This window comes from Zeugodacus cucurbitae, chromosome 6, assembly GCF_028554725.1.
Source record: "Zeugodacus cucurbitae isolate PBARC_wt_2022May chromosome 6, idZeuCucr1.2, whole genome shotgun sequence".
NCBI lineage: Eukaryota > Metazoa > Arthropoda > Insecta > Diptera > Tephritidae > Zeugodacus > Zeugodacus cucurbitae.
The window spans coordinates 71,119,332-71,142,068 of NC_071671.1; the positions used below are offsets into that span (position 1 = coordinate 71,119,332).

Below are 22,737 nucleotides of genomic sequence, written 5' to 3' on the forward strand. Positions count from 1 at the left end.
CACAGTTTATAATTAATATTTATTATTGAATTGTTTTTGGATTGGTTATAGAATACTCGTATATATAAGATTATCCGATTATTTATGATTTTGTGTAATTTTTATCACTCCCTAGATTGGTGGTTTATATAAAGTGCCAAAAGTTTGGAATTTTCGGAATTTCACATTATTCTAAACTTATATCTTAAATTGTGGAATAAAACCTATTCCGTCCGGTTAATTGTTTACAATTAAAGTCTCTGTTTGTAGCATTTTTCCAACGAAAACAAGTAAATTATATTTCCGCGATATTTCCTTAACGCATTTCAATCCGTTTACTGAGTGTATGATTCATTATTTTCAGCGTATTTTGTAAAAGTAATTCCATGTGCAAAAACAAAAATCAAAATAAACCCCGCGAATCTATATTTCACTCTGTGCGCTCCATTGTCGGCACTGAGACCCAAGAATTGGGCTAATTACTCTGCTCCATTTATAATTGCACCCATTTTCGTGCGATCGCCAAAAATTACACGTCAATTGAGTCGACTCTTGCGTCCTCCGCCGCAACACACGAACCTTGGCTGTTTATCTCGCGGATTTTCTACATGGGGAAGACGCATAAATTATGCACACGCCTTTGTGTGTGTTCCAACATATTTCGTGTATTTTGCTTTTATTTCGACGCGTGCTATTTTTATTTCGCCCAATTGACGAGATCCTCAAAAATGAGAGCAAAAAATCTCAGCGTTTTCTTTAGCACATAATGAAAGCAAAAAACATTTTGAATAAAAATATTAAGCTTCAAAATAATTAATGCTGTGTATATATATAGCGAAACTATGCTTGTGATATGTGTAGAGGTATGAAATATTTGGCACTTGATTTCGACTCTGGCACACTAATTAGATGACGGCAAATTGGCTACGACTACGCACTCATTGCAATAGATAATCGTGTCGGATAATATCTCGGGTGTTTTAGTTTGTTTTTGTTTCTAATAGATATATATCTAGATCTTAAGGATATTCAGTTGTGCTGATTCATCCAGTTTGTGAACCGACCCAGATCTTGAATGGCCTTGTTTGTATTTAAGTGCAGATAATAGTGGGGTTATGTGTTCACACTTTATACCTTTGTTGAATCTATATCTGTCGACTCAGTAGCGACACAACTTATCATTTTTATGCAATTGAATCATGTTAGTGTGTCAGTCAAGGTCAGTTGGGATTTCCAAATAGTATTTGCTAACTCTGATCGGCTAGATCGCGATCGGTCAAAGATAAGTTATAAACCAGAGCATAAGAATTATAAAATATTATTTTTTTTAGAGATAACAGTTCTCAACTGTGCATCTAACCGCTATGTTAACTAACCGCTGCCATTTGATTTGTCCTCTCTCGGCTGCAGTATCAATTGCAAGAGCATTGCTAATACATTTATACCTAATTAAGCTACAGTTTACGGCATCTGGCACAGCGTTCATTGATTTCCACTCATATTCATTTCGATTCACTATTTAATTATTTATTTTTTACGAGATGTGAGGTGTTTACCTTTCGTTACGCGTTCACATTGGCAATGTGCGGCATGTGATACCTAGAATAGTTCTTCGTGTTTGCCAGTGCGAAGGTGTGCGCGTGCACTTTTACGCAGCCAGTTTATTATGTGGCCCACTGTGTGCTCAGCTTGTTATTTGTTGTAGGCTTTCTTTAACTCCGTTGCAACGACCACATTGCGGTGGCGGTTTACACGCCCGCCGCCCTCTATGTACATTTGCCTGCACTAAGTGTGACCTACATAAATAGACGTATAATTAAGTGAGTGCACTTATGAGTTTATGTTTCAAACAATTTGTTGTTTGTGTAAATAATAAGGCAACCATTTTATATTGCTCATAAAAATCGAGCGAATGTTCCATTTAGACTATATACTAGCGCATCACAAGTTGCAACTTTCATGCTCTCCTTGAGTTCTCCGCAGTAGTCCAGCTGTTGTTAGTGGCTCTAAAAAATGCACTTTGATGCCGAGTCTCTGTGCTTTTATGTTTTATTACCTTCGCATTGTAATAAAGCTGGCACTTGCGAACATGTGTACTTCGAATAAAAAAAAAAAACAAATTAAATTCGCTTTGTGTAAATACAATATTGGAGCAGGCATTCAAAGAAAGCAACAGTTAAAAATAGTCGCAATCAATAAGATCTAAGAGGAGAGTAGCCGCAAAAGCTTCGATGCACTTAAGTTGTTCTGCAGGTTGTAAAGGAATATGTAATTGGATTATTAGCTATTATTTGCAAACTCGATTCGGGTTAGCATTTTGCCATAATTAAATTCTAATAATGAAGTGAGAAAGACGCCATTAGCCGATAGATGCAATTGTCCTAAACTACTTAGAAGAGTTTATGAAAACAAGTTGCTTTTCATAACAGAATTCCTAGGTCTATTCTAAGATCTGCCTGGGTACTTTGAACTCTTGACAGATCACGACAGCATCTTGGCCTCAAATGGTGAAATCTTTATTTTAGGAACGTTCCATATCGACCGAGCTTAATCTAGGTGGAATTTTGCTTGAATGTGACTTGATTATGACTCAATTTCAATAATATTCCAGCATTATCATATGTGGTTTTTGATAATGTTATGAGATAAACTAAAAGAAACTGGCTTCTAAATTAAAGAATTTACGTTTATATGAACGTTTTCTTAATTTGGTATCTTTTATACTTTTAATTTAGAAGAACAGAACACCCTCTCACTAACGATCTAATGAGCTAAACTCTCTCATTTTCATTTTTTCTATGCTTATGAGCGCTGCTCATCTACGGTTTTCCCATACACTTTTCACGAAAATGAGCAGCACACTTCTAACAAACACAGATTTTCACGGCGCTTTTCGCCAACCAGCCGCCTGTTTGACGTTTTTCGCTTGTGGAGCTGATCGAGCGAGCGGCCAGTTGGGCTGGTTGGTTGGTTGGTTAGTTGTGTTCGTGCCGTGGTGTTGTTGAGAACGTTTTCATGTCCGTGCTGTGCGCTGTCTTGCGTGTTTATATGCGTTTTGTGCGTAATGTTGTTGTTTAACATCCACCATACTCGTTTAGTATATAAATAAAATTTAAATAAAAATTCTAAACACGAGCAAATATATTGCTTTGGGAAGCACTAATGCTGAAACGCCTTGGTAACCGTTACCGGCAGCAAACTTCAAAGTGAATAATGCGAATAATCGAGTGTTTATAAAAAAAAAGATTTTTATAAATATTTCAATGTGTACACTCGTATATGATAAAGTGATCAATTCTTATGCTGAAGGCCTTTTGTTTTTATCAATATTAGCTCTTAATTAGTTTGCCACAAGATTCTATGCAAAGTTGCGCAATCTTGTGAGGCCATTAGGAGTAGGTATCATTGAAGTGATGCGTTCCAAGGTGTGGATGGAAAGGTTCATTGGTTCTTATATAATTGCAGACGTGTGAATTTTTGCATAAAAATGTAGAATAGTATGTGAGGTGTCTCTGTACAGGATGTGGCACCGTCATTTCCTACAGCACGCACTAGCCGTTGGTCGAGTGCATGCAAAGACGCCAGTTTTTTGTTTTTTTTTTATGAATTTACATGCGTCGTTGGCGATTTATTTTCGTTTGCGACCTCAAAAGTCTTATTCCACCACCTCCCATCCACTACCCGCTGTCTATTCGAGACATTTGCACCTGTAATGTAAATATGTAATTGTGCGAGCCATAATAATGCAATGCCGTTGACTTGACTGCGCATAAAAGAGAAGATTTCGTCGAAAATACTAGCTAATAAAAATGTTTCGGGCCTTTCCTTATACACGTAAGTACGTTGGTGTGTGGGTATGTGTATGTGTGTGCCCATTTCGCTGGCCAACGTCACAATGTGTCGTGTCGGTCGAAAACTTAAAAATAAAAATCTTAAATTGTTATAAATTTATAAAAGAAAAATATTTAAAAACGAGAGTGTTTTTTGCACCACAACAGCAACGGCGAACGGCAGCTGCCGGACGCTGTAAAATGTGTAAAGCATAAATAAATGTGTATTTTTAAACACATTATTTTCGATGCACAAACAAAAGTAGTTGGCAAATATTTTACGCACATATTCCGTGTAATTTAGAATGCTGCGTTGCTGCTCAACTGCTCAACTGCCTGCAGTTACTCACAAGTTGCATGTAAAAATAGACAAGTCTCAATCAACCTGCTGTGTGTGTGTGGGTGATGAAAGCTGATTATAATAATTTTTTATCGGAAACAATATTTTTCTACGCAAATCCAACAAAACTTCTACCTCCTATTTAAATTAAGGAAATTAGAGCTTCTAGTGTATGATGTTCTCAGTCTCCTAGTCGTACCACCACTTTAAAAAATACGAATATGAACTCCATGTTCATTCTAATAAGTTGAGCTTCAAAGCATATTCTAATCGAAATATCACGTAAGAACATATCTGAGCTGATTTTCAATATAGGATACTTGTTTCATGATTCGCTTAATGCGATTTTGTTTTGAGAATATCGAGAAAAAGATTTCGATTTTCTATTCGAAAAAGCTTCACCCGACAAATATATAGTGGCTGCACAAATTTATCGTTAGAAACTCGATGAAAAACGTGAAAATGATTAACGTTTTAAATGAACCGTAGTAAATAGTAACTTCAAAGCAAACAGGGTTGATCACGAAATGTATTTTGTAATAAATAAAAATTTAATTTTTTTGGTATTTTACACTTAAGTAAATGAGGAAAAATAACCTTGCGGTTTTTATTATTCAATAATTTTTAGGATCTCAAATTAAAAACAAAATTTAGTATATATATAACCTTTTATGAATGTGAGTAAATAAATGTGTTATGGAAACAGTTTTAAGAACCTTTTGAAACAGCGACAAATTCGTGAGTGAACGTGAATCAATGTCATTCAAGCGTAGTGATTTGAAAAGAGCAAAAGTTCAAGCCACGGGCTGACTGAAATAACGGGCCAAGTTCATTCAATACACAAATGTGTGATAGTCTTTGATTACCAGCAATCATGAGTGATAACGGTGATCGCGATGCGCCGGCTAAAACAACACCCGAAAATGGTAGCAACGTCAAACCACAAAGTGGTGACACGCAAGAGTCGTCTCGACAATATCCGCGACGGCCGCAAGTCACTGTTAACGCACCTGCTGCTGCGACAACTTTACCACCGCAACCGCACGAGCTGACCGCCGAGTGGACGGTTCGTGCACAGCTAACATTCGCACGCGCCGGCGAAAAAGTGCAGCGCGAATTCAGCTCAAACGATCCTGTAAACCCCGTGCGTGTGGTATACAAATGGTCTACATTCGACTCGCCATTGCCACCGGATGACGCAGATGCCGACGTTGATCTTATGGACGATTCGTCGTCATCAACTTTGCACAAGCGAAACTCATTCACCAGTCGTGGATCGCGTCAATCTACACCGCTAAAGGTGAGCTCACAAGTACGTCGGTCCATACACAAATTCAAACATACATGCTTTTATACCCATAGACCGCACCGCATAGCCGTCGTTGGCAGCAACAGCCGCACGAGAGCTTTCGTTCGACCACCTCATCAACCAATGCTGATCTCGGTGGCGGTGATTCTGCATTCAGCGGTTCCAATACTTCTAAACAACGCCAACGACCCTACCAACGGCAGACTCCAACTGCAAGCGCCAGTGGCCCGAATACAACGGGCGCTATTTACGGTACGCGCTGCCGCAGTACGTGCAACATTGTCGTTTCAGCCGTTGCGGACTTTCTACCCACAAATCATGCAACGAGCGATGGCGCGACGTCCACACAAACAACGGCAAATGAAGACTTCATGATGAGCAGCGGGGGCAGTGGCTTAGGTGGAGCGACGACACACGTCAAAGCTTCAGCCACAGATTTTATTGCGGAAGAGGAGGCTGATCCTTTTGTGTTCAATACAAGGGCGTCGTACACTGTTTTACCTCAAGCGGTAATAGTCAATTTGGAGCAAAATGAAATAATTAAGTATACAGACAAAAGTATTCAAAGAGTCTTGGCGGATTTACTCATATAAATTGTGAAATCATAAGCACGCTCAACGTAGTCTGTGATTTCCAAATATTCGAGCTGCGGAGGATTTAAGTAAAGTGTTTCAACAAATCAGTGGGTGGGCGGCGAACCGAACGGGCCTCTTTCTTCATCCGTCTTTGTACTTCAGCGCCAACACGCGCGTATGTGCATATTTTGCGCTTAATCCGATTTAATCTCCACGCTGTCTAAGCGAATCCCACATAGCCACTGATCGACACTTACCACCCCGCTTCTCGTCTAATTAATTATACGCTCATTGCGCTCAAGCAATCACTTGAAGACAATAAATGTTTATTGGACTTTGTTTTTGTTGCTCTTGTTTCGGTTTTTATCCTCGTATATTCGACGCAGTGCTATTTTTACTCTTCGCCTCATCGGCAAAAAGTGCCAAATGAAAAAATCGCTAGTTGTTTCTATGATGACTTGTACTCACGTTGGGAGTTCATTCGCTTTTGGCACGAAAACAAAACCAAAACCCGAAAATGTATCCAATAGATTTTATGAATCGTATTGATTCTGTTTGTGCAATTAACAATCTGTTTCAATAGCACTGTGAAAGTGTCTCACTGATTGTCTCCCAGCTTTGATTAATTCTTTGGTCCACCGCCGACTCTGCGGGATACTTTATATGTACCATACACAAAGCGCTATATGAATGTATTATTTGTTGTTGTTATCTTCTCAATTGCTGATTAGTCCATCGATTCGACTATCTCGACCGGTTCGAAGAATTTCACCGCGTTTGGTAAAGTACTGGCTCTACGTGATGCTTTCTCACAGACAAGCGATACGGAGACGAAATATTTTGAGGAGCGTGAGCGCGAATACGAACGGCGTCGGTATGCTAATAGCCGTAGTCCGATTGATCGTCGAATAGGGCAGCATCATCAGCACCAACAGAAGGAACGAAAGTCATATGAGCAGCGTCGTGCCACGACGGAGGGTTTACTCCTAACGCCTAGCGGTCATTCTGGCGGCGGCGATTCCTATGTGGACGAGGCAAACTCATTTATGGTAAGTTTACTTCGTCGACAATGGGAAATTGACACGGACTACTCGACGTTTTGACCTCACCTGGCGCGACTTAAAAAAAGTTTAGAAAATTAAAAACAAATGAGGGAGAGGATTAGGAAAATCTCAGTTTCGATTTCTTTATAAGCTAAATGGGAGAAATAGAAATATTCAAGAACAATCTGACGCAATAGATAACTGGATAAGATTGCTCATAACCTTTATCCACTTCTAGTTCGAAATTACTTCTTCTCTTCTGAGTTTAAAATAACCGGATTTGGCTTGAGCGAAAATCTTTAAACAGACAAGACAGATTTACTTCTAAAACTAAATAAAATATGTATACAATTTTCTAACTGTATGCTGTTCAATAGCCTTCGTTTTTAACTTCCCCATCGCATACATTCAAATCTGCCTCTATGCCGCGCATACCATCAGTGCCAGAACAGATGCGCTCCCAACAGGAGCAACAGCAGCAAACACTTGCGTCCAAGCAAAAGTCAAATTCAAGTGAACCACTGAAGAAACCGCGAACTGTTCACATTGACGTATATTGTACAGGTTCTGAAGATGAAGAAGAGGAAGAGGAGGGAGCTGAAGGAGGGGATGAGGGTGATCATGCTGATGCTGAGGCATCTGCGAGTTCTAATGACGACGACGAGAATGCAAGTAAACGTTATGACTTGGAATCAAATTCCACACCTCAAACCGTCTTTGACAACGAACAGTTGTTGCTCAAGCACAAACGCATTACGGGACAAACGATGCCTCGACGCTTACAACCACCGACAACACGTGCCGAGTCTCAAGCCACAAAAGTTACGAAAACAGAAAACACAGGCGATTTGAATATCGGGCATGCCATAACTAAGTCCAGCACTGCGGAAGAGGTATCCGAATCTAAGCAATTACTCTTTCGGAAGCATATTGGCGATCAACGCGCCGCCAAATTGTCAGCACTACGGCAAAAGTATATGCGACAACCCAGTGACGATGCCATCAGCTCCAACTATCCCAACTCATCGCGTTCGACGGTGCGCGATGCCACATGCAGCAGCATTGCTTCGAGTGTAGTTGCCTCATCCCAAGCAGAATATGCCGACTCCTCATGGAAAGAGACCGAGGATTTGGAAGAAATATACTCACTTGCGAAGTCGGACAGTTTTGAATATGAAAACACCACCGATCGGTTGCGCATAAAGCAGATGGAGCGGTTCTGGTCGCGCACATCTTCTATGGATGAGCCAAGTGGTCAAGGTTATACGTCATCTGGCTCTCCAGTACGTGGTCATATACAAGGAGCTTTCTTGCAACCCATTTCGGAAGTTAGTTCACAACGCAACTCGCCTTTTACGACACCTTTTAAACGATATGACACAATGCCTTCCGAATCTGAGGTATTTTCCGAAACATCTGACATTTACTACACATATCCCGGCGCGACCGCAACAACTACTACTCTACATACTTCGCCTACATACCTCCAACAAACTTCGCATTTTCCACGTAATCGTCCCGGCTTTTTGCAGTTTTTCGGCCCATCTACCTCTCCGAATCAACAGCAGCAACAACATACTTATGTTTCGTCCCAGTCGCCGATCACTGTACCCGAGGTGACATCACCACCACACGCCCAATTACTGTACTCAGGTTATCAACCTTACCTGCAGCGTTGGAAGAGCGAGACGCGAGATAATCTCTCCACACACGACGCCTCGTCACCTGCAGAACACAGTAGCTATGCTGGATCACCGCCGCTAACGACACGCCAAATTTCGCCAGCATTTCAAAGGAGTGGCAGCGAGGCGCCACCAACAACATCTTCGGCGGCGACATTCCATCAGTCGCCAATGATTGGGCGACGTTTCGAAATGAAACACGAAAGCTCTGCTATAAGCGAAGCCTCTACAACCCACTCCGGCTACACGCCCGAGCACCTGTTAAAGGCGAAGAAATTTGGCACAGTAGTAAGCAGTGCGCGTAAGCCGGGTCATCATGTGGGTCCAACGAAGAACCCGAGTTGTGCATGTGAGAGCTGTCAGCGTTGGCTTGCCGAACGCTTTCAGGTGCGCGGACGTGCTTTCTCGTTGGGAGAGCGTCCCGTACTGCGGCGTCCCACTTAAGTAGACGGAGGTTAATATATGTAAAACTTGAATGAATGCTCACTGCCATATATTAAATTAAGGTTTAGTCTTAACTGAACTTAATACCCAATATGAAATTGCATTTATGTTACATAAATGAATGAAGAAACGTTAATAGACATATAATATACGATTAGGTCTGGATGTAATGCTGATTATCTCGTTGTAAAATAGTTAAGAAGCTTTTAAACACATTTCAACCTCAATACATACCAAAATGAACTTTCATAGAAACCGAATTACTGAATACACATTAATGTACCGATTGTTTGTACCTATAACTCAAAGTGAATCACGTGTGAAACTAATATTTGTGTAAATCTTAAGAATAAAATGGAGAGACTTATTAAAGTTTAAACAAAATGTTCCTCAATATCCCAGCTGAATTATAAAATTACCAAATAAAATCTAAAATCTTTGTATAAAATATGCTTCTCTTCTTAATTGGAAAAGGATTCAATAGATCGGTGCTCCAGATATTGCTCAAATATTGAAAAAAATTCTAGTTTTTTCATCCACTTGTACCAGAACATTTGGGTTTCATTTTGAAGATATGAATCGTATGGGTATGGGTGTAATGGTGTTGGTGTTTAATCGTCATTGATGGGCGTTCGAGACTTACTTAATGTTTGTTTTTTTTATCACTATACCGTGAAGACCGCCGTATATAACTTCACTGTGCGCATACTAAGTATCGTTGGGGTAAGTACTCAATATTATGAATGTTCCAGCGACCCGTCATAAAGGGTCATTAGAAACATAGCTGGATTATGCCGAGAACAGTAAGTAATACCACTCTTCACAGTCACTGCCACAATCCTTGAATTGCGGTGGTTTCATTTACATTATTTTCAAACTACCTCTTGTTCATCATATTAATCTTTAAAAACTAGCTCTATAGGCTTAATATATATGAAATATTGAAAGGTTAACCAATCCAAAAACTATAATTTATATTATATATTTAACTAACTATAAACCAAAAACAAAAAAATCAATTGAAATTAAGTTTTTAATTAATTGTTTACATTCTGCATTCTGCTAACAGGCAAACATACGTCTTAGTGAGTCTTCGCGTAAGCTGGATCTCCTAAGGCACTCCCTTGACTTGCGACGTCTGGAATTGCCCGTGGATTCGCCGGCCGCACACCAACTAAAATCCGAACTGCAATCGGTACAGCAGGCTTCGTCGCCAATTCCAGTCACCTACACGTCACTGCAACCGTTTCATGGCGGCTTGTTGGGCGGCAAACCATACCAACAGGTATCTTCACTCGGCCGCTGCGCCAGCGTATCCGGTAAGCTAGAAGTGCGTCTGATGGGTTGCCAAGACTTACTTGAAGACGTGCCTGGACGTTCTCGACGCGATAAGGATAACAATTCCAGTCCGGGCGATTTGCGCAGCTTCGTTAAGGGTGTAACGTCTCGCAGCAGTTCGAAGAGTTATTCAGTCAAGGACGAGACTTCATCCGAGATAATGGCAGTCATAAAGCTAGATAATATCACGGTAGCGCAGACTTCTTGGAAGCCTTGTTCGCAACAGGCTTGGGATCAGCGCTTCTCCATCGATCTAGACCGTTCGCGTGAGCTGGAAATCGGTGTTTACTGGCACGATTGGCGCTCTTTGTGCGCTGTGAAATTCTTGCGTTTAGAAGAGTTCATCGACGATGTGCGACACGGTATGGCACTGCAGTTGGAGCCGCAAGGTCTGCTTTTTGCCGAAATCAAATTCCTCAATCCTATGATATCGCAAAAACCGAAGCTGCGTCGCCAGCGTATGATATTCAACAAACAACAAGTGAAGAACATACCGCGTGCCAAGCAAATGAACATCAATGTGGCCACGTGGGGTCGTTTGCTGAAACGCAATACACCCTCTAGCTCGCATCTCGCCACTGAAGGCACAACACGTGGAAATTCACGCGACAGCGAATCGCCTATTTCACGCTCACCATCGTCCGGCACCATCGACGCCGAACCCGAACCGTATTCACCCGGTCAGCAGGCACGCAATCTGGAATACGATCCCGATGCGGGTCTGCATGAGCACGTCGAAACGCCTGGCGAATGTCCTGACCCCGAAGTGAGCGGTCTCAGTGGTATGCGGCCACTATCGATGCAGGGCATTGCAGTGCTGCCACCGGAAGTGCCTTCACAAACTACACAACAACAACAGCAGCAGCAGCAACATTTGTCTTCGAAGAACAATAACTTGCATTTGCAGATCGCCGGAAAGCATGGCTCAATGACGCCTGCTGAAGTCAGCGGCGGCATGTCAATGGGCTCGCGGCCCACTTCGAAATTGCCAACACCCACACAAACTCAGCCGCCACCCATTCCGACCACGGCGCCACCCAAACTCGATCCAGAGGTAAGTGATCATGAACAAACAACAACAAAAATAAATGCTTCACTCATAGAAAACATCGAAAATTGCATAAAGAGAACTTCAAGCAGGATTTTATTTATTGTTGTGGTTATTAATTTGTATTAATTTGTTTAGTACTCGTATGCATTTTATATAGTCGTATTGGTCGGTTCCTTTATACTCGTATTAGCTTGTTGAATATCTGTGTGAAAAATTGCCGTTGTAAGTGGAATTGGTGTTTGTTGTTGCTCTCGTATTAGGCTATTGTAAATATCTAGACGTATTGAAATCAGTAAATGTAACGGTGTTGGCATAATGTTGAAGCAAAATTATTATTTTTTAACCATTTAACAAATTGATACCAACTTTATCTAAATTAATACATTTTTAAAATTTTATGTATGTAGATTTTTGGCTAAAAACTTATTTTATTTTAAAATTAGTATTGAAATGAGCAACTTTGACTTGAGAACAGCTGAAGGTGAAATTTAAAACAAAATCTTAGGTTAGACTGGACCTCGAAAAAGGTCAATGGCGGCATAACAGACGCTGGCGGTAGCTCTTAGTTGCATGCCTCATTCATGATTGTGCCATATTTTTCATGGAAACTTCAAGAAGTACTTATTGGTAATCATGGTTAAGCTATGGAAGATTGTGTTCCACCTTAAATCGGATAATAGGTGCGTTCAGTCTAAGTTTTACAAACAAGAAAGAAAGAAACAACATTCATGAAATCAAAAACATTCGTTGGAATCTTATTTAACAATAATTATGAATTATAAATTGATCCTTGAGACCCGAAAATGGACTCATTTCAAAATAGTCCATCAGTTGGGAATTGCGCAACTACGATTTCATAAACAACAATCCTCTAATAACTAAACCATGATTGCTATGTATTTCAACTTTCATCTCCTGTTTAGACTAATTGTAAATATTATTCTGTGAAATGAAATTTATGATTATTATTGAATGCAATATTTATATACTTTGTATGTATACGGTAGGTTATTACCTAGAGACCTCGTTTATAAATATGTATGTAAATCTAAGTTAGAGCTAAACACACGCGTCTATCGTATCCCCTTCATGCATTTCGTACGCATTTTAGTTTTGTGTCATTTTTGTGTTTGCGAATATGTTTTCTTTTTTGTTAACCGACGACAGTTACAGAGTGCCTTGCGAGAATTCGATTTTCTCAATCAAATGGACTCACAGCCCAACACACTGCAACGGCCGGGCCATCAATTCAATCGACAACAACAACAGCAACAACCACCTGCGCTGCCAACGAAGCCCCAACAACAGCCCTTGCAGCAGCAATACATCGCCGCGGCCGCCCAACAAATACTCCAGCCATATCACACACCACTGCCCACACAACATCCAACACCGTTTCAACAGTACCAACCGCCGTCCGCTGGTGGTGGTGGTGTTGGTGGTGGTCAGGGTCGTCAGCAGAGTTCAATGCCAACAACTCCCGAAGCCAGCAGCAGCCAAAGCCAAACGGTGGCGCCGAACTTCGGCAATGCAACGAACGCGAATAATAACAGTAAATACAATGTGCCGCATGTGGCACGCCAAACTAGTCAAAGTAGTTTCAGAAATCATCAACAGCAGCAACACCAACAACAACAGCAGCAAAACTACATTAACAATAATAATAGTAATGTGAATGCTGCGAGTGGCGTGATGGCCAACATGTACCATCGTCCGGTGCTGGCCATGCCGCCGGTGATTTTGATGGGCGGCGAGTTGGGGGCCAACGATGTGAACAGTCCGATAATTGAGATGCCGCCGTCACCGGCGCCGAGCGCACTACCGATTGTGGAATATCCCGACGACGATGAGTATGCGACGCTCGATGTTGCAGCGACGAGTTACAGCACCGATGCCGGTGATCGTTTCTGTGTCGAGGTTAGGATTAATATTATTATTTTTGTGTTTTTTTATGTTTCATTGTTTTCTTGCACACATTTTATGTTTGTTTTAATAGTTTACAGTTATTTATGTTTGACGAGTTTTTCACCCATACATATACATATATACGCTATAGACGTGGAAGCTGTAAAGCCTTTTGAGATGTTTTTTTTAACTAGTCCAGCATGTTATTACACTTTTTCAATTTAACTCTGATATTGACAAATTTTCAAGTTTTGATTTTATGCTCAGTTTTATGAAACACTAAAGTTTAAATTAATTATAATTTTTATTTTCGCTTCTGTTTTGGCTTTAACTTTAGTTTTGTTTCTGTGATTTCCATTCAATTTGCTTTCGTTTTTGTTTTATTTTTAAGTTTATCTTATGTTCCGGTTTTTCGATTTAATTTAAATTTTAATGGAGAAAAATTTTGACTCGTGAAAATATTTAAAAACGCCAAACTATTGAACCAGTGGCGCGAGCACAGAAAGTAACACAAATTTCAGTTTTTAGCACACAATTTGTTTATGTTCAAATTATTGTTTTTTGTTTTTAATTTGTAAATAATGTGTAACAGTATACGGTTGTTCCGGTTGCCGTTTACCTGTAAATAACCTTCTTAGCGGTAAAATTGTGGGTAACTTGAAGAAACACACTCGAAAAGCTAGACTAGAAATGCAATCTGTTCAACTCTTAATTTCCTCGTAACCACTTAGCAGCACTTGTACTTAGCGTCCTAACCCCTCTAAATAGTTGAATTAGTTGACATAACCTGCACATAATTATATAAGCATTGCATATAATCACAAGCCAGCGCTGCCACACTCACACACTTAAATTCGGATTTGCTATTAACTTTGTTATAATATATTAATATCTGTGTTCTGTTAAACTAATTCTTATTTTAATATTTTTTATTACGAAAAAAATCTGTTTCTGAAGCGTGAAGATTTTAGAAGGCTTCTCTTTCCTTATCTCAATGTTTATATAGACTATAAGTGGTCACAAGACGATCTTCCATTGAGATTTCAACGGTGAAGAGACTCAAATGAAATATTCGTAGATTTGAACTGCAGACGTTCTTGTCGAAATTTGTTTAAGACCATTAATTAGTTTATTCTTATCGGTTCACATTCAGGGCGTATATAATGACATTCAATTTGTTTTTATTTTGTACTTTTTTAATTCATATAGTTTATAAGCTAGTTGCTAAAGAAGGCTAAATAAACTCGGGCAAATTAGCACTCCCAACGCTGATAATATCTCAGCTGTCAAATAGGGGCCCATTTTGTTTATTCTGAAAGCTTTTTACCAAGTATCGTGGTGTTGTTGTTTTACATGCTTGACTTAACTAAAATCATAAATATACACACCGTGAATCCTTTAAGAGCCAGAAATGAGTAAAATAGTATAACCGGTATTTACCTCAAATACATACGCAGACATACAAACGAGCATGTGCATATTGGTATAAACCTACATAACCTCGGGATTTTTCGATTGCCGAATACGTCACTATTACTGCCATATAACTACACCTACGCCTTGTCAGTCTTTTGTTTTTATGTTGCTGTTAATTGTTTATGACTCTATTTAAAAATAACGAATACAAATAATAGAAAAAAAAAACAACAACAACTCGACGGTTGAGAAAGTCTTTGAAGCCGTCAATATTCAGGTGTGAAGATGCCACGTCCACGTCCACTTAATTTATATCCAATGTGCCAATGTCAAAACTGTTGAAATCGCCATTTGCTCTATGAAATCGTCAAATCGTCTAAAAAGCGTACAAAAAATACTCACATATGAAATATAATTTACGCTCGATGCTGTGACGACAATCAATGAATCGGTGACCATTGCGCGCCCACAGCCACACTGCTATCTGCCAGCAACGGGCGGCAACAGCGCGCTCTGACCATCAGAAATGTGAAATTATTTTTAAATCATATAAATTGATAATTTGTTGTTGTTGCTTTTTGAGTGGCGTTTTAAATTAAAGAAATGCTTTTTTTTTTTTGTTTTTATAATTAATACATATATTGAGGCTCTCCGTTCTGTCTGAACCTTTCACACTCTCTTAACCTACTTCGTTGGCATTCTATGTCTTATAAAGTACAAGTGTACATCGGCAAAGATGAAATATTACTTTTTCCTCATTTAGGCATCATTGTGACATTTTGAAATGAGAGGTTGAGAAGAGATGGACCCAAATTGCACTCGAACCAACAAAAAAGTTGTCATCAAGGCCGAATATTCAAGATGCTTTAAAACTTATTCAAAGCTTTTTAGAGGTATTAAAAATACCATCCTCTTTCTTGAAACATTCAGTGACATAGTGACCAGAAATATTTAACAACAAAAAAATAAAAATCCTTTAAGCCTTAAATCTATTTAGTTAGTTGAAATCCAAAGCATCTCCATTTATGTGTACAACGCTGTAGTTTATTTATTATAATAACCGCCTCCACTTTTGTGCCGCTCTTCTTCGGCGCTCGTGTGCTAATTCTTCTTCTTATTTTACCGCTTCTATGCAGTCATGATTTCCCTGTGACAATGGCATGTTGAGCGCAGAAGTTCGATTGGCGGTGGCGTTTGCCGCTCTGCTTTAGTACTTTAGTTCTTCAAGATCACGGTCGTTAACAGTACAGTGTTTGAGATTGTTCGCACGCCGTTGACAGAGTCTCCGTGTTGTTTTACTAATATTTCGTTGAAATTTATAAATAAATATTTTAATCGTTCGCACGCAATCCATAACGGCATACATTTAGGCGCGTCTATTGACATTTTCCTCATTTGTGCCGCGGCGGAAATTTTGGCGTTCTGGCCTTCTGGCGCTCGTGGTCGCTAATGTGTCGTCGGTGATCGTTAGAGCAATTGGGATTGCTGGAAATGTTGCCAACATTTCAATTGGTCGCAAGCGTCGTCAAGCAGCTGTGCACCTCCCAATTGCAGCAGTACCAAAGCAATTCCAAAACAAACAATAAACTGCTGAAATTCAAGCGTTCGGCATTGACATCAGCGGCTGCTCTCCTCTGCCCAACAGTCTATGCAGCTCATGCGCCGCCAGCTCTGCTGCAGGCCTCCGCTGTAGGTTCCCCCACGCCACCCCTACTGTGTGTGTGTGTACATATTGTGATTAAGATAAAAATACTAATAAAGCATAATTAGAAAGCTAGCGCTAAAACAATAATAAAAACAAAAACAAAAAAAGTAAACTTAGATAAAATTATTATTAATATAAAATTAGCAAAAGGTAGAGTCTCCATTAAAGGTGCTAAACTACGTAATTACAAAGTTTTTGTTGTATTTGTGTGTTTTTGTTTTCTGTTTTCTGTTTATATAAATTCTTGTGGTCATATTCGATATTATTTTCGTCACCACCATCTCTTCTTCGCACCCATTCAACGTTTCTTCACTGTGTTGTGTTGTTGTGTGTCTAAATGTTCGTCTGTGTTTCTGTGTGTGTGTTTTTGTTTTTGCACATCTTCGCATATTTCATGCAGTTTTGAACATGCCAAAATTGCCAAAAACAAAAACAAAAGACACCTAACGAGCAGCAAAACGCTTAATTTTTCTTTCGCCTCTTCTATGTCTTGTGTATTTATACCATTCACAGGCGCATATCAATGTTGTACACATAACAATTGAACCTCTAACACCTACAACAACAACATCAACTGCAACAATATATCCAACAACAATAACAACAACAAAGTGCATACAACTAGCTGATAGTAAACCGAATGAGATTACCACTTCGCCAACAACAACAACAGCCACATCAGCCACACTGACTGATAGTGAAATCGAAACCGAAATCGAACTTGAGACGAAGAGTCTAAGCGACTGCATAGAATCGAATCACAGTTCACCGCGATTCGAATCAGTCACAGTGACGGAAGTGTACGACTACACAATCGAAAGTGATAAATTAGGAACGAAAAGTGCTAATGAGAAATCAGTGCAGGTAAAGTGATCACTCGCCGTTGTAAACACCCACCCTACGTATGCGCCGACCGGCGATGCGCCACAAATTTCACTGCAGTTCCAAAGCAAAAGTCTTCTTTACACATATACCACGCCCATATTGTGATCAATTAGTAGTTGGAAGGCTTGATAAATCTCCTAACAAATAGTTCCTTGAAGCATATAGATGGATGCCGAGTTTATACCACATTTTCTAAGAAAACTGTTGTAATTTTACCAGAATTCCCTTGTGTGGCACGATTTTAGTTCCTGGAGCGCCAAGATTTGAGTTCACTTTTAGGTAAATTAGCCCAAAATAAACACTTTTTATTAAATAAAAAAAATTGATATCTCGCTCCGTTTACGAGATATCGAGCGTTGAAGTTTGTGTTAACAGCAGCCGATGCGCGCACTTACATATGCATTGATGCAGGTGTTTGTGATTGATTTACATATGTGATTGATTGACAAGTTTTTTCGCGTACAATTACTTTCCGCATTGGCGGCCTTCGGCCGCGCTTCAAAAAAATAACCCTGGTCGAGCCAACACCGGGAGTTATCAAAGATAGGGAAATGGAAAGTTTTTTCGCGTATAACTACTTTCCGCACTGGCGGCCTTCGGCCGCGCTTCAAAAAAATAACCCTGATCGAGCCAACACCGGGAGTTATCAAAGAGAGGGAAATGGAAAGTTGTTTCGCGTACAACTACTTTCCACACTGGAAAATAAAATCAATCACATATGTAAATCAATCGCTTAACACCTGCATCAATGCATATGTAAGTGCGCGCATCGGCTGCTGTTAACACAAACTTCAACGTTCGATATCTCGTAAACGGAGCGAGATATCAATTTTTTTTACTTAATAAAAAGTGTTTATTTTGGGCTAATTTACCTAAAAGTGAATTCAAATCTTGGCGCCCCAGAAACTAAAATCTCCCCCCTTGTGTCATATTGTAAATGATAACTTTTTATTAAGGATTAAATGAGTTGTTACCTTCTTGTGTTACTTGTCCGTTCAAAATCTCTGGTTCTGTTTATAGCAATAGTACCAGGAAAAGACTCATCCGTACACAAAATAGTCTGCAACGGCTAAAAAACTAAATTATGACCGGAAAAGTTGATATAAACTAACATCATGTTTGATAAATATCAGAGACCTTCAAGCTCGAATATGCATCAAGTGATTTATAATAGATTTGAAGCGACTGTCTATGAGCAAACTTTTCTTAATTGTGGTACAAAATAGAGTTGAAATAAACGAGCTAATTAAAAAAAAAAATATTTTAGAAAAAAATTAAAAAATAATAATAAATTTGTTTAGATAAAAATACAATTTTTTAGAAAAAGAAAAAATATTTTTTTTTTTGGGAGAAAAAAAAACTTTTTTTTTTTTTTTTGAAAGAAATATTTTGTTTATACATGTACTTAAAATATAATATAACAGATATTATATATTTTTTTTAACAAGCAAGCTTTAAATTTTTTATGCCGTTAACACTGCGCTATATTAGAAAGCTTTATAAATATTTATATGTAACTTTGTTGAGCCGATTGATCAGTAGGAGCTTTCAGCTTCGCTGTTGTGTTGCAATATATCTTTTATATTTTTCATTTCTAATTAATTTTTAAACGAAAGCAATGATGCCCCCGAACGTAATTGAAATTGCGTTAATATTCCATTTGAAATTCAAAGAAGTACTAACGAAACTCTACCTTTTAGATCATACCACAATTTGGCAATTTATCAGTCAACAACAGCAACAACAATCAGCAACAGAAGCAATATGTGCCCGAGTCACCGATTGTACAGGAGCCGCCAACGCCCACCGTCTACGGACAGGCTGCGGTGCAGACGCCGCATTTCCCTCAGGCGGCACAGCGCCAAAACTATGCGGCAGCGCCCCCCACGTCCGCCGCCTATCAGCAACAGCCCATCTACCAGAATCAGTACGAGCTCAATGCTGCTGCGATGCCGCCACCACCTGCCGTTGGCACAGGTGGCCGCCGCAATGTGGCACGCGGCTTGCAGTACCGCGACTCGGCTTACGAGTCACGCCGCCAGTCACAGGCAATCGGCGGTGGCGTGCCGCCCGGTATGCTGTCCATCGAGAACTTCCGGCTGCTGAGTGTTCTGGGTCGCGGACACTTCGGCAAGGTCATCTTGTCGCAGCTGCGCAGCTCCAACCAATATTATGCCATCAAGGCGCTGAAGAAGGGCGATATCATAGCACGCGACGAAGTGGAATCGCTGCTGAGTGAGAAGCGCATTTTCGAGGTGGCCAATGCGATGCGTCATCCATTTCTGGTCAATTTGTACGCGTGTTTCCAGACTGAAGTGAGTTCTTCTCCATTTCTTTACTCCATTTCTTTTTGGTATTGTAATGTTATTTAATTGTATTTTCTATTGCCTTCACATTTGCAGCAACACGTTTGCTTTGTTATGGAGTACGCGGCAGGTGGCGATCTGATGATGCACATACACACCGATGTGTTTTCGGAGCCGCGTGCCGTGTTCTACGCCGCCTGTGTGGTACTCGGCCTACAGTATTTGCATGAAAACAAAATCATCTATCGTGATTTGAAGCTGGATAATCTACTTCTGGACACAGATGGTGAGCACGTGATCACGTCTTGAGTTGTTAAACTTCAAGTTCCCACTAATCTAAACTCATTTTAGGTTATGTGAAAATTGCCGATTTCGGTTTGTGCAAGGAGGGCATGGGCTTCGGTGATCGGACGGGCACTTTTTGCGGCACTCCCGAATTTTTGGCGCCCGAAGTGCTCACAGAGACATCGTACACACGCGCTGTGGACTGGTGGGGTTTGGGTGTATTGATATTCGAAATGCTTGTCGGCGAGGTTAGTAAGCGAATGAGTTTTTGTTTTGTTTTTATGAAAATAAATAAAATGCTTATCAATTACAGTCGCCATTCCCTGGCGATGATGAGGAGGAAGTTTTCGATTCAATTGTCAACGATGAAGTACGCTATCCGCGGTTCTTGTCACTGGAGGCGATTGCTATTATGCGTCGGGTAAGTTCAAATTTTCAACAATACGATAGTCGTGATTTCAAATAATTTAACAAAATTCAAATTATAGCTATTACGCAAAAACCCAGAGCGTAGATTGGGTTCGTCGGAACGCGATGCGGAGGATGTGAAGAAACAAGCGTTCTTCCGTTCCATCAGTTGGGATGATTTGTTGTTGCGCAAGGTGAAGCCGCCATTTGTGCCGACAATTGTAAGTATCTGTGGGGAGTATAAATAATATTTCAATAAATTTGTCGATAATCGAAAGTTATTTACCTCGTATGACTTCGAAAAATGTTGAGTTTCAGTCAAATCGAATATGAATGAAAAGCCATGTGAGGTTCCCTCATTAAACTAGTTTAACCTGTATCCTTTAATTTTAGTACTTTAGAATTTTTATGTTAATAACTGAAATAATAAAAACTTTTCGCTGTCTTTCGCAGAACCATCTTGAGGATGTGTCGAACTTCGATGAGGAATTTACCTCCGAGAAACCGCAGCTAACACCTCCAAAGGAGCCCAGACATTTGACTGACGAAGAGCAGCTGTTCTTCCACGATTTCACATACACCGCCGACTGGTGTTGATATCTCGCATAAGTGCAGTCAAAATGTATGTAAAATAGAGGAGTGCAACTCATTTATGCCAACAAGGATAGCGAGAACAGCGCAAACGACTTCCCCTAGGGAACCGTTGAGGAGAGTTGTTGGTCGTCGGGACACTTATTTTTCAATTTGGATTATTCGATTTTGTGAAATGTTTTGTTCTAACCTGTTCAAATGTTAGGTGTGACCAACGCTGTTTAATTCGATTGTGTATTAGTTTAAGTAAAAAGTAATTTCAATAGAAACAACACTTAGTTCGCCTAGGTATACAAAACAATATGCATTATTACGCAATAAAAGAAGCATGTCATTTAAGAGCAGCGTGGAAGGTGAAAAATTATTTATAATGAAAGAGAAAAACAACAACAATTATACATACATACATATATACATATATTATACGCGAATATACATAAAGAATAATATAAAGTAATGATTTATGTAGAGTTTATTAAAATATTAAAAATCGCAAAATTATAGTTGGTTTAACTAAACAGAAGTTTACATGTTTGCTTTAATCAAATTTATTAAAACAAAAACAACAAAAAAAACTCAAGTAGTTTAGTTAAGTGCAGTGATTTTTTTAATGTTTGCAAACACACAACCGACTAACAATAAAGCAGCTATTTGAAAATGTGCGTGTAAAAATATACACAAATACAGAAAATGGAGATATTGAAGATTGGATTTCGAAGCATTTTCGCAAAATTTTGTAAAATGAGTAACGTTGATAGTAGATATTTAGTAGAAAGAAAGAAATTGTATTATGTAGAAGAAAGTCGGAGATGTCTGCATGCCTTTAGATTAAGCGGAGTTTAAATTAAGTGAATTGTTGATTTTAACAAAATTTTGGAAGCTAGACCAGAATTCATTTTACCATTGCAGCTTTTTTAGTCCATATACATAACAAAAAAAAAATCAAAATGGATTTTTTGTAACAGAGCGTGTTTAGCAACATCATAAAAAGTTATTGTAATAATTTCTTTTTTCATTCATGCAAAATGCATATAAACAAGCAATAACTACTAAAAATATAATAAAGAATGATATAAATACGTATATATAAATATACACACATACATATATTCATATTATAAGTATATACAAACAAAATGAAGTGTAAACACAAATATTAAGCGAAAATTCAAATGAAAATGAAGTGACTTTACCAAGTCTAATCCACAATCTAATCTTATAAATAAGGTTGCTCTTTTCTGAATTTATAATGCAGTTAAAATAATAATAAAAAATATAAATAATTCGGAAAATAAGGTTTCCGATTTGCAGAGTTCTACAAACATTTGCTCAAAACCTAAACTCATAAGGCAACTTTGCTAAGAAAGCGTAGCAATTCGAAAATTTGTTATTTTTTTATTAAATTCATTTTATATTAAAGCTGCCTATAATGAAATATCGGCGAAAGTTTTTTAACAAAAGTCCAAATTTGCCTTATTTACCGCTAATTTTCCATTGAAATTATTCGAATTATTCGAAACATAGATATTCGAAAATTTTGGAAAACTTAACAAAAACGCTACTGCTTGCTTTAAGCAATTCTGAATAATTTTGCCTGCACATACATATACATACATACATAATATTACTATATTATATACATCAT

The 22,737-nt window shown here is 39.1% G+C and overlaps 2 protein-coding genes across 20 annotated transcripts in view; both read left to right on the forward strand.

The window, feature by feature from the left end:
* LOC105221278 (serine/threonine-protein kinase N) overlaps positions 1-21,783 on the forward strand; it is a 57,228-nt gene extending 35,445 nt beyond the window's left edge. For 8 of the 13 annotated variants that reach the window (XM_054234994.1, XM_029046393.2, XM_029046397.2 and 5 more), the window contains 9 exons: positions 10,272-11,594; positions 12,759-13,508; positions 17,131-17,481; positions 19,203-19,817; positions 19,905-20,094; positions 20,160-20,341; positions 20,407-20,514; positions 20,582-20,722; positions 20,955-21,783. In XM_054234994.1, the coding sequence (XP_054090969.1) occupies positions 10,272-11,594; positions 12,759-13,508; positions 17,131-17,481; positions 19,203-19,817; positions 19,905-20,094; positions 20,160-20,341; positions 20,407-20,514; positions 20,582-20,722; positions 20,955-21,098 (3,804 nt within the window). In that variant the 3' untranslated portion in view covers positions 21,099-21,783. The remainder of the gene's footprint in view (positions 1-10,271; positions 11,595-12,758; positions 13,509-17,130; positions 17,482-19,202; positions 19,818-19,904; positions 20,095-20,159; positions 20,342-20,406; positions 20,515-20,581; positions 20,723-20,954) is intronic. The other 5 variants (XM_029046400.2, XM_011198113.3, XM_029046396.2 and 2 more) reach the window with 4 other exon arrangements.
* On the forward strand, positions 12-9,650 carry Hgs_2 (uncharacterized). 7 transcript variants are annotated; one of them, XM_054234996.1, is made up of 5 exons: positions 12-3,185; positions 4,778-5,449; positions 5,512-5,967; positions 6,765-7,082; positions 7,454-9,650. In XM_054234996.1, exons 2-5 carry the CDS (start codon positions 5,024-5,026, stop codon positions 9,200-9,202), a joined length of 2,949 nt encoding a protein of 982 aa, XP_054090971.1. In that variant the 5' UTR covers positions 12-3,185; positions 4,778-5,023; the 3' UTR covers positions 9,203-9,650. The 7 variants fall into 7 exon arrangements, with proteins under 7 accessions (XP_054090971.1, XP_011196401.2, XP_054090972.1 ...); XM_011198099.3 differs by having other exon boundaries at positions 12-3,157; XM_054234997.1 differs by having other exon boundaries at positions 12-3,076.
* Positions 21,784-22,737: the final 954 nt, after the last annotated feature.

Excerpts from the sequence above, each read along its gene's own strand:
- Hgs_2 (XM_054234996.1), top strand. The coding sequence starts at position 5,024 with ATGAGTGATAACGGTGATCGCGATGCGCCGGCTAAAACAACACCCGAA. Across the intron at positions 5,450-5,511 it reads GTCAATCTACACCGCTAAAG|ACCGCACCGCATAGCCGTCG; the intron begins GTGAGCTCACAA and ends TTATACCCATAG. Across the intron at positions 5,968-6,764 it reads ACACTGTTTTACCTCAAGCG|TCCATCGATTCGACTATCTC; the intron begins GTAATAGTCAAT and ends ATTGCTGATTAG.